Source organism: Mastacembelus armatus, chromosome 22, assembly GCF_900324485.2.
Source record: "Mastacembelus armatus chromosome 22, fMasArm1.2, whole genome shotgun sequence".
Classification (NCBI taxonomy): domain Eukaryota; kingdom Metazoa; phylum Chordata; class Actinopteri; order Synbranchiformes; family Mastacembelidae; genus Mastacembelus; species Mastacembelus armatus.
The window spans coordinates 3,518,900-3,531,186 of NC_046654.1; the positions used below are offsets into that span (position 1 = coordinate 3,518,900).

The 12,287-nt window shown below is 42.7% G+C and overlaps 1 protein-coding gene across 1 annotated transcript in view; it reads right to left on the reverse strand.

The window, feature by feature from the left end:
- The window catches only part of pcnx1 (pecanex 1), a 29,093-nt gene that overhangs the window by 16,148 nt on the left and 658 nt on the right, over nucleotides 1-12,287 (reverse strand). Inside the window, 7 exon segments of the mRNA XM_026298860.2 lie at nucleotides 1,811-1,940; nucleotides 3,958-5,104; nucleotides 5,106-5,665; nucleotides 5,758-5,823; nucleotides 6,665-6,701; nucleotides 7,935-8,040; nucleotides 10,731-10,945. Coding sequence (XP_026154645.1) covers nucleotides 1,811-1,940; nucleotides 3,958-5,104; nucleotides 5,106-5,665; nucleotides 5,758-5,823; nucleotides 6,665-6,701; nucleotides 7,935-8,040; nucleotides 10,731-10,945 — 2,261 coding nt within the window.

Consider the following 12,287-nt stretch of genomic DNA (forward strand, 5'->3'; position numbering starts at 1 on the left):
ATGGGTAATTTTTCAACTGGGGATTTTAGGGATTAGGATGCATACCCTGGCTACCACAGAGGAGGCCAAACTCAGGGGCAAACATGGCTGTGAACTGCAGCTGCCTTTAATGTCTATAAAAAAAAAAAATCTAACAGATTTCACCGATTCAGATTTTGCATAATTGCTGACAACAAATTTATATGTTTATCATTATTATATTTTATTTATCTTTATTTATAAATGTATAAAATTTGACATTTGTTTCTAATCATCCCATGCTCCTTTAGACAGACATGGATGAGATTTGTGAGTTTGAATGTGAAGGCTAAACATGAGATGTGAAGCTATAAAGCAAATAAAATAAGTGGTAGAAACTGTCCGTAGGAAAATCCACCCAGAGTTTATGTTCTCTGGCATCTGAGACAGAGTTCATCATCAGCAATGCTGATAAATTACATCAGTAGACCAGTATGTTCAGAGGACTTTAAACAAATACTAAGATGCATATCCCTTCCTGTTTAAATTGTATAAAGTTTATTTAAAGTAATGATAACATGAAAAACTGTCCAGTGGACCACCAAGAAAGTCAAAGAAGTATAGAGGTGAAGGGTCAGGGGATGGAAGGATCAGTGGAACAGTTTTGCATTTTGCAAGTCTTTTGACCCCTGACAGGCTGCACATGTTTTTACAGCTCAGCATTTAGAAATGTGACCTTGCAGGACAGAAGCATGGAAGTTTTGGCTAGAAGTGAATGAATCTGATGCATATGATGTATAGCACATTGATGAACATAAACATTTGTCTTTTTCATTTTACATGTACTACAGTTATACAGTACAGTAGTATTTACAAAGTATAGCTGATTTTAGAGATATGCCTTTGTTTGTTTTCAGCTTTCTGTCCTAAATTCACAGTAGGAGACACACAAGCTGCTAGTCATGAGAGAACCTGTGACTTTCCAGTTATGGCATGGTCTCTAATCAGGCTACAGCTGCAGGAGTTAGTTTATTTGAAGCATCCTGCAGGGCAGCAGTCAATCATGTCAGGTCATTCTCATCTTGGACAGCAAAGTTAAAACACAACACTGTCCTTGGAGGAGTCAGATTTCAAGGTGAGATCCCATATGAATTTAGTAAAGGGAGGGATTAGGGTGCTGGAGACATGCCTAGACTGACACTATGTGTAGTGAAGCCTGTAATGAAACAGAATAACGCAACATGGATGCGATTTGGAAAGAAATCTGAGATGTATAATCTTAGAATGACAGAGAAAAACGGCCATGCTACTTCACAAATGAGTTAAAATATGTTTAAAGGAATTAAACATGTTTTGGGGAATTATTGTGTTGACCAAATAAAATTTGACAAAAAATAAAAGAAAAATAGACATGGTGAAAAGGCAAGGCTCGCTTACATTTTTGAGATTATAAATATTTCTCTTTTTTAAAAAAGTCACTCAGTAGGGCAATGAACTGTGAAACAAGACAGTGTCTGTATTATTGAACAAATCATACGCAGCTCTGAGAGGAGACAGTATGGCAGCCAAGTAGATTAGTCAGACCTTGTGCCTTTGATTTTCAGAGGACTCCATTATTAGATCCATGCTCAAAATGTGGAATTTAGGAGATTAGATGGTATGATAACAGGATGAAAAGAGTGAGGTCTTCAGAAAAGGAGGACCAAAGACATCACATGTAGAAAGGACACATCATCCAATGATAGAGGAAGTCTGGCTTGATGTCATGCACTGATGTGGGATAGGAAAGAACGCCAACTGGTGCCAGGCAACACAACAACAGAAATGACTCCCTGCTCCATGCACGGCGTACCTGAGAGGAGATCCAATGAGAGAGGTGGGTGGGGTGGGGTTACTCCCTGCGTTGTGTCGCCGCCTCACTGCCTGCCGACGAAATGTGCTACGCTCACGCCGAAATATGACGGTCTCCTCGCTCCCCGGGGCTGTCATGGTGAGAAACATCATTGGCCAGTCAGATTGGATGAGTTTCCTTTTTTTAAGAACTTTATTTGGACACTAGTAGGATGTGATATTTCCCAACGTTATGCTGGATGGCAGTCACATTTCAAAAACAATGCAAGAAAAAAAGTCTGCTGATGGAAGCTCAGACTACCAGTGGAGCGTTTTTCTCCAACATGAGGGCGTTTAAAAATATAAGACCTCCACTACAACATGACAGAACAACACTGAAATGTGGTGGCTGAGACACATACCCTGACTCCAATCTAGCTGAACACCTTTTTTGCATATCAGACCCCTCCATCTTCACTGCCTTTCTCTATCTCTGCTACAAAACTGCCCCCAAAAATACCAGATGCTGAAACGTGACTGTAGTGACACATTTTCCAACTGAAAACAAAATCCTGTATGGTAATGTTTACTGAACAGGCCACAATGTGGTCACAAGTGGATCTTAAAGGAAAACAGTGCACTGAATTTCCCAAGATGCAGTCAATTCAATCAAGAAGGAATAATACTTTCATCCTCAACAAACAGAGCTGAATTGCTTCAAAGACGTTACCACTAGGCAGCCTGGAGAGGAGCTACTGTAAACAGGACAGTAGGCAGAAGAAAACAAACAGGCCTGCTGGAGAGATATACTGTGTTTACTTCTAATTTTATTCCTGAACCACTGAAAGTCTCATTTGTGAAATGCTAAAATGCAACAGAAATAGAAAACACTATTCTAACCAGGCACGGCCCTGCTTAGCTTCCAAGGGCAGATGCTATTGAAATAGAAAACACTATTAAAAAGTAGCAAACGTCTCTAGCTAAAGTTAAATTCAGCTGATATAGCTACTGGGTGTACATCAACAAATAAAACTGATTTGGCAAAACTTTGCATGAGTAGAATATGTGATATGTAGTAACTCCAAAAACAACTTCAGCTTGTTGCAATAAATGAGCATACAAACATTTTCCCACAAATTCTCCTTGATAACCACCACTGACAACTTCAAGTCAAGCAAAAACCTTTTTAGCAACCAACCATGCCTGATTCTGATGCACCTACACAGAAGTGTCAGCTGGCTCAGAGTCAGAAAACACAGAAAAAAAGCCAAAACAGCAGGGATCAAAGGAGAATATGACGAATTATGAGTTTTCCAGCCAACAATTAATATGCTCAGGGATATCCTGTCTCTAACATTGTACAATGTCCTAGGAAGTGCACATTCTAGGAAGCTAAGAAACAATCACTACAACCTACAAAAAAAAAAATTGACAACACACAGAAGCCAAAGAACATTAACAAAAGAACAATTAAGATTTTAAAGACATTAGTGGTTTAGTTTGAAGAATGTTGGAAAAGCAAACACTTTTAGACAGAGAGCTGCTGTGTGTGTGCACATCCAGTGCCATCATGCTAATACTGATCTGCACAGGGAACAGTATGTTTGGGTGAAGATCGTCACTCCATGGAAACTCACCATGGTTACACTGAAGGTAAGCAAGGTAGATGCTGCCACAAACACACACACACAAGCAATATTGAGGAAAGCTGCATGTCCAGATGAGTAACCCAAAGCAATCTCAGTTTTGTCAGTTCTATTACTGAGCTCCTGCTAATTGGCCAGAAAGCAGCCATTCACTGAAGTTGGCATGAAACGGGGTTTCCAGCAAAAGCATGTGCAATACACATCCAATGCATCATTCATTTATTACTTAAACACTGCTAGTCTGCAAATCAAGCAAAATCTAACACAACCAGATCAACAGTATTGCCCACATTTTGTCTGGGACCACATAAGTACTACACAGCTGCTCATCATTTGTACAGGTCTAACCAAGTGGAGTAATCAAACCTTTACATGTCGACTGGGTTGAACACATCATTTCTTGTGATCCATTAATCAGAATCACTACACCGACAACATAAAATGTCGACTACTCATCAAACAGTAGTAAACTACACAGAATACATTGTGTGCAATACATATCAGCACTGTGTGTGGTACATACCCCGCAGGGAAGCAGCAGTGGCATCCTGAGGCTCAGTAAAAGCTCCCTGGTTGGGCAGGCTGTTTCTAGAGCGGGTCACTGACTCCAACTGGGAGGCCCGACCCAGCAGGGATGCCGCATCAAGGACTTCCCCTTCTTTGGCTTCCAGGTCTGACTTGGAGGTGGTAAGAGGCCGAGGTCCAGCTGGGGCGCCTAGGCGGGTGGGATCATTAAGGCAGGCAGCTGTACCACTGTCCAAACTCAACACTCTGGCATGTGTTTTGGTACTGCCTGTGCTTGGGGTACGGCGGGAGGTGCGTCGTTTCCCTCCAGGTCGCACTCCTGCCTCAGATCCTGCTGCAGCTTTTACCGAGGAGGAGGAGGCTGCACTGTGCTTGGCTTTCAGGGCCCTGTAACGGCCCTCTGGTGAATGGCAGGAGCGGGAGGTGGTACTAGATGAGCTGTCTGTGCTTAGGTGGTGGGTGGAGTGGAGACTGGAGGCACAGCTGAGTTCACTCTGATCACTGGAGTCCTCCTCTCCACCGCCAGTAAACACAGCACTACAAGGCTTGGCTATACCCCGCAAAGAAACGTAGTCCCTATGACGGCTGGCATCAAAGCTGCTTGCCCGTTTCTTGCCAGGCCGCCGACATCCACTGCGTCCAGTTGACAGGGAAGAAGTCCTCTGAACAATGTTGCCTGACTTTGGTTGAATGTCGTCTTTTACCTGCTCCTGCTCTGTGGCAACTACACCTGTTGAGCCATCAGCACTGGTCCTGATGCCAGGCTCTTCCTGGCACCTGACAGGTTCTACCAACTCTTGGGTTGCAGGGGATGGTGTGTCAGCAGGTTGTTTAGCACTTAGCTCATTAGCATGAGGGTTTTTATTGGCCTCTCTGGAAGGAAGGTTGGTAAGACCTCGTGAGCTAACACTGCCGAGGCTGGAGGTCCTGCCGTCTGCAGGAGCAGACACAGCATCTCTGTCCCGTACACGCTCATCCCCTGAAAGTGACAGCAGGCTCTCCACATGTGTGGAGCTGGTCTGTTCACTGTGAAAGCTGCTGACGGTGCTGTTGGTATCCCTGTCTGTACCACTACAGTAGCTCTCAGTGGACCCACTGCTGCGAGTACTCAGGCTCCTCAGGCTATCAGCACTGCGCTCCCCCCCCCTGGGATTTTCCTCCTCCACCTGATCCTTTCCCACCACCACCCACCTCCACCTGGTACAGTCCTGAGCTACCTTCCCCTGCCTCCCTGGAGGCAGACCGAGCAACTGCTTTGTGCCTGTAACACTCTATTCCAGAGGTGGACGGCACAGCTTGGTCCTGCTGATACAGCTGCTGAGCCTCCACCCTGTCACACACCCCTGGTGTGTGTGGTCTGGCAGTTTCCAACTCACAAACGGGGTCAAGGCCACCTCTCCTGGGTGGAGGGTACAAAGCAAAGTCTGGCAGACATGGGTCAGGAAAAGCAGAACCCGCTGAGCTGGAGGTCCGAGGTAGGCCCCGAGAACGGTGCTCCTTCCTAAAGGTCTGAGATTGCATGGATGCATGAGTGGTCACTTCTGTGTCACACGATGAGTGTGACAGACTGAAGTGATAAGCAGCAGAGTTACAGAGATCAGCAGGCTCCCTAGACAGCTCTGAAGGGCACAAGGAGGTTGACGGCTGTAATGAGGCGAAGGAATCATTGGGAACAAGGCAGTACATCTTTGTGTCTGATAGGAGATCTAAACAGACACAGAGAAATAAAACATTAAGAAAGCATTGAAATACCAAAGCCACTAACATACAGGACTTCTGTTTCAATGTACATGTTTACCATGATCATGACTACAGCTCTCAACAAGAGTCAAACTGATGTCATCTGAGGTCTTTCCCACATCTCCTGCAAAGATAGGAAGAAAGCAATTAAGGGATGACAGGTTTAATCAATTATTAACAGATTCACAACCACAATCCCTGGGCACCCAACTGGTCTCACACACAACAAAGAAATGGATACTCCTGTTCTCAGAAATGCCACTTCTGGGAGGTAGTATACCTGGAAAAGCCAAAAACAACAGAGCTTTGAGCCCTTCTGAACTGAATGGTATGATGGCTGAACATGTAACCTTTGAACAAAGATTACTGTTTACATTAATCTATGCATTCTCAAATCCTGTGAGTCTTTTTCAGACTGGCCATACTTCCTGATAAGAGCGACTGAAATCCTTGAAGGGAAGGACATTACACAGCTATACTCTGCAGAGCCCTTGCCCTTCTTCAGACCAGTCCTGTCATCAAACATTGCCAGCTAATTAGAATGGTAGAAAACAGACTCCTTGAATTATTCAGATGATGCAGACACTTCACTTTACCACCCTGTACATTGGACCCAAAGCAAAGTCAATTTACTGTCCTCTTAGTATTCTAGGTAATTATTCATAGAGAATGACTCCCATGCTGTGTCTCCACACTGTATTACTTTTTTCCCCCAAATCAGCAGTGGCAGGGTAAAGCAGCCTCATGTTGAGGTCACGGTTCTGCTGAGTCAGGCTGCATCTCCTGTGCAGCTGGGGTGATCATGGTCAGAGCTGTGGTGACCCCACAAAAAGAAAACACAAAGAAAACCAAGAGTGGCCAATTCTTGCCATTTCTAAATGTCTGGAGTTTAACGGGCGCAGAGAGCGATGATTTGGCAGATGACTGAAGTATGTAGGACAAAGAGGTAGGTAGTCAATCATTACCTTTGGCAACTGTTGCTCTTCCATGGGTGGATGCAATCTGAAGAGTGAATAGAAATTTAAAAGATGCAGGATATCAAAAGCATATCTCTGAAGCAAAAAGTTCACAAATACAAACTGACAAGTCATATGATCATTACGGAGTACAACATCCCAAAGATGACACTACTTGTGCACTCCAAACAGCCGGCGTTTCTTCACTGTCATCACAGAGGAAAAGTTTTGGCTTCCTTCCCTACTCAGCATACAGCAGCTGAGCAGAACACGCTGGCTGATTAGAGACTCAAGGACATTGAGTACAAAGACTCAGAACACAGCACCCATGGGGATTCAGAGGTTAAATATATCTCAAAGAATAAAACAGCGAAATACCTTTGAATATTCAAGGAGATATCTGCTGACATCAACTTATATGAGGATCATGCTTAATGAAAACACCCTCTATATATACACACACACACACACACACACACACACACACACACACACACACACACACACACACACACACACACACACACACACACACACACACACACACACACACACACACACACACACACACACACACACACACACACACAATAACAGCTCCTTCCTCCAGTCCATTAATAAAAATGTCAATGGACTTCGGTCTGTAGGTTTGTCTAGTTGGAGATTAAACTTTGCTCGCATGACTGACTGACAAGTCATGATCACTGATCACTTGTATCACAAATAGTAATTTACAGAACAATTTTGTGGTTCCAACAAGTTTTGGGACAAATCAGATATAGTTCTGTTCAAACACAAATCTTTTCAAAAGCAATTTGCCCAACATTATGTTCATACAACATCTCAGACTAAATCACTACTTCAGGACTTAAAGCCTCCATTAAAACAACACACCAGAATACTGTTTGTCACGGTAACATTTTAATGTTTGTAGTGCCTTGATTAATGATTTCTATTAATCATCTTTAAAATGGAAATGAAGAAAATTGTCTGTCATGAAGTAAATATACTGAACATGGTAAGAGCTCAAGGACATATACAATGTATTTTGGTAAGTAATTTAAATATACCTTTTATTTGTTTGTATACATATAAACTCCACAGGGCACCTTTAAGGGATTCAACATTCTGGTTTTTTTTGTATTTTATTTTAAATAAGTCCAATTAAAAATGAGATTTCTTATATGTATGTATTTTCCCATAAAAGGTAGGGGAGGAGTGTATTTTATAATAAGCCTCATCTTATATTCAGCATGCAGTAGAGCAGTGCTCTATTTACCTGCTGGTTTGACTCCATCCCAATATAGGAGTTCCTGGAACTGCAGTCCACTGGTGGAGTCTCTTGCCTGATGAAGTCTGCCATCTCTATACCCCCTCCAGGGTCCCTGAAAACACAGGCAAACACACGCACACTTGCATTACTAGCATAAGCGTAGTACACTCCCTAAATCTGAATGGAGGGTAAAGAGAAAATGTGCCAATTATCCTGCTTGTTTGACACTCTCAGCCTGCTACATGCGATTTATCTCCTTCACAACTATCACACAACTGACTCATGTGAAGGAAAAACAAGCCCATATTTTAATCCTTTCTGTGGGTTTTGAAACTCAACAGATGAAAGCATCCATGTAGATTTTCTCCAGGTTTATATTTAGCCCGGACGTGCTTGTTTAACCAGTTGGTATGTAGAAACAAACAACTTGCCAGGGATTGTCTATAAATCATTTCCATATGCCAAAAATGTTTCATAACGAGCAAAACCACAACGCAAACACTTGAAGTGATGAACTACAGCACAGTGGGGATGAATGCAGACTGGGAAAAAGAAACCAGAGATGGGAAAAGGAGTAGGTGGTGGCATAAAAACACCTGAATCCACTTCAGCTCTGGTTTTAGCTCTACTGTAAACTGGAACAACCTGGAATGTAACTCCAGATGTGTGGACAAAGCTGCGACTGCCACTGCCCCTGTGGTCGAGAGCTCTCATTTTTCTTGTTGCCTTTCCCTCTCTCAGCGTCCTGCTAAGCACTCTCTCTGGAATGTGAATATGAGTCACTTCTTTGACTCATGGGCAGTAAAATACTAGAACCTCAGTGACTTTTGTTCCTTCAGAATGAGAGCTAAACCTCTTTACAACAAAAAAAAAAAAAAAAAAAAGACTAAAGACTGGCATTCACAGTTAGGGCACTGCATTGTTTACAGTAGCTGATGACTTTATCAACGTAAATTTTCTACTTATGCAATTCTTTATTAGTTGTTGATGTTATCTAACACTTATCCAGTCAATCCCAGCTAACAGTGGGCAAGAGGCGAGATACACCCTGGACAGATCACCCGTCTATCACACACAGAGACAGACAGACACAAATACACACGTACGGAAAATTTTGTCACCTATTAACCTGACCTACATTTGTTTGGCCCCTGGAGAAAACCCACACAGACATGATGAAAACATGCAAATTTCACAGAATTCCAACATGAAACCTTGTTGCTGTGAGGCAACAGTGGAAACTAACACACCACTGTTCACCCTCCTCCTGTGCTGGTAAGCACATTGGGTGACATGTTTGCTTCAAAAGAAAGACATTGTTTCTGCAGCAACAAGGGTTTTACAGACACAACTTGCTAGCCTGACACCCAAACTTTGCCTACAGCACCTAGTATTTCGAGGCAGTCTCCCATCTAAGTAAAAAACAGGTCCTACTTTGCCTCCTGAGAGCAGACGAGACTGGGTTTGACCAGGGTCAAGTGCAAAGGACCTGTTAAGGTTATTTCTCTGCCATATTATTCGATTTTCTTAAAACAGGGAGCACCTGACACAGACAGAGCTCTGCTAAATGTAACCCTCATACTAATGAGGTCATTAATTACCCCAATTAAAATTTGTACATATTTCACTGCCAACGTTCTTGCCTTCAATAATAACTGGGTTTATTTTGAGTTCTGTATCTTTGTACGTCAAGAATATTTTAAAGAAACTTAAGAAACCCAGAGAACAGTTTTGTCCAATTGGGATATTAATATTTAACATTGTGCAAGTTAGCTGTTGAGCAACCCTGGCACATTTACACTTCTCCAATCCACACATCTGGAGTTACATTACACTTCTCCAATCCATAAGCAATAAACAACCATTTTATGCAGTTGGGTGATCTGATATCTGATTTTCTGCTTTATAAAAAGAACAAGTTCTATCATGTCATTTTCTGACCTAATATTTAGGTGTCTACTCACAGTGAGACACACAAATACTACAACAATGTAAGGTTCTGCAAAGCCTGCATCATGGGGGCAGAGCAGCATGTTGGGTAGAGGGCCTGCCTACAGCTGAAAGAATAAAGATCTTAAAGGTACCCTGTACCTCTCTGTAATGATGTTATTCTGATTGGGCTCCCGGTTTGTTTGTTCATATGCACATGATCATTGGTGATGCAATATATGTTTCTATCAATGGTCTCACAGTAAAGGAAATCACTGGTCTACGTGTGGTGGAAATGCACCAGGAAACACAGGAATGGGTCGACAAATTCAGGGGGAAGAAAATGACTGGTAGCACAAACGCATGAATGCATACAGTGAAGATTTCAAAATGATCACAATAAAAACCTAAAGCGTACCGTAAGGCTGAGAGCAGCTCTCAGTGCCAAAACCAATCATTAATCTTGTAAAGCTTTTTAAATACAGCTCAACAACACTCTCCTTAGCACAACACACCAGAGATTTTCCTCATCACTGATTTTGCTCTGATGGATTCAACTTGCCTTATCTGGAAGCCTTTAGAGCCAATATACTGATTCTCTCTGCAGCAGCCTGCTTCTTTTTATGTCACAACCAGAAGGCTAGACCTTTGACCTGACATCATCTTTAAATGACTCAACTCCACAATCACGCTCCATGTGACCGGTAATCAGGAAGCATGACATACTCTACCGAATGGACAACCCTCTCATGCAGCCTTCCCAGAATGCTTTGTCTTCATCATCTGACCAGCTTCATCACACTCCTCGAATGTCTTTGTCCCACATGTCCTGAATTCGAATCCACCATCAAGCTGTATAAGACGCTGGCTTACCCTGGGCTGTTGCTGCCCTCCCGACGAGTGACGCCTCCATCATTAGCCCGCTCAGTGCCACCTCTACTGCCCTGGCTCTCCTTGGCTTGGTGCTCCACCACCTCTCCCTCATCCAGCGCATTGTGGAGGCGGTAATTCACCGTCTTCAGCAGCAGAAACATGGCAGCAATCACACCACAGTAGATTCCCACAATCACCATGGTTGGCGGCAGAGCCTGGGTTTAGAGGAGGAAGCAGATATGAACCTGTGTAGGATGATCTGATATTGTAGAGGGAACAGAGTGATGCTTTCATTGTACATTAACGTCACTGCACATTAAGTTCCTTTTCAATATTTTCCCTTCCTGCTATAGCTAATATTTGTTTTTCTCGAGGACCATGTAGTAATACCATATTGTCCTATGATTATGATTACCTAAGTGTGTTCCTTTATTGCCTCCATCTTCTTGAAAATGACAATAAATATGTTTAAAAAACTCTCACTGGTTGTCAGACATTTTTATACATAAAGGCACTGAAACAGGAAGCAGGCAATTTAACTGAAGCTATGATTAGTGAGTATTTGGGAGTTTTCACTGAGCAAATTAAAACATAACTTTCAGTTCTGCAAAAAATCTTTTTCTAATGTCCCACAGAGTAAACTATTATTAAATGAATTAAAAAATTATTTGTGGATTACTGAATAATGACATTTATCAACACTTGCAGCCCTAGTGCAGACAGAAATCAAACCAGTGAACTGTGATTAGTGCATCAAAGTTAGCTAACCATACAGACTGCTCAAAATAACAGGTTTACAGCAGCCACACTGATTAAAAACCACTGCATTCAGTTACTGGGTCTTTAGTGGGGCAGCAGTCAGGGAGGCTATCACCACACACCTACCACAAGGTGTCTGGGCTCCAGCTCCTGCGTCTCTGTTGTCTTTGAAACGTCCGCCTGCATCTGTTCGCAGTTATTACAAACAGCAGCACCGCTCAAACCTGTGACTCAGTATAAACCTCATAGCTGACCACTGCATTTCCACTCCAGGAATAGAAACCAAAAACTGATATGAAACATCAGCTTCTCAATATAGCACTTTGTATGCTGTCCTGATGATGAGTCTACCACTCACTGATATTCAACTTGTTTGGGTTTGATGAAGTGTCATTATTTAAGAAACAAGCCATAAATAACATGCACGAGTGAAACACAGCTGATAGTGATGTGTCAAGTCCTTTTAGAAAGTTCAGTGGGGGGAAGCAAAGACAAAAACATGGCTTTGGAAAACAAAGAGTCCCTGTGACAAATGACCTGTTGAAACAGGCAGCCAGTGGTTTGAATCCGCTTGTTTGACATTAAAATTGCCAGATTACTGTCGCCTCCTCGCCAGCTGTGCTCTTGCAGCCGCAGCTGGTATCTTGGTGATACCGCAAATCACTACCGAGCGACAGGAGGAAAACAAGTAGATAAGTGGGGGAAGGGAAATTAAATTCACTGATTACAGCCTGGCACAGTGTAATGGACTGGTAATGTCCAAACTGCTACAGCGTGACAAACCTTGAATTTCAACAA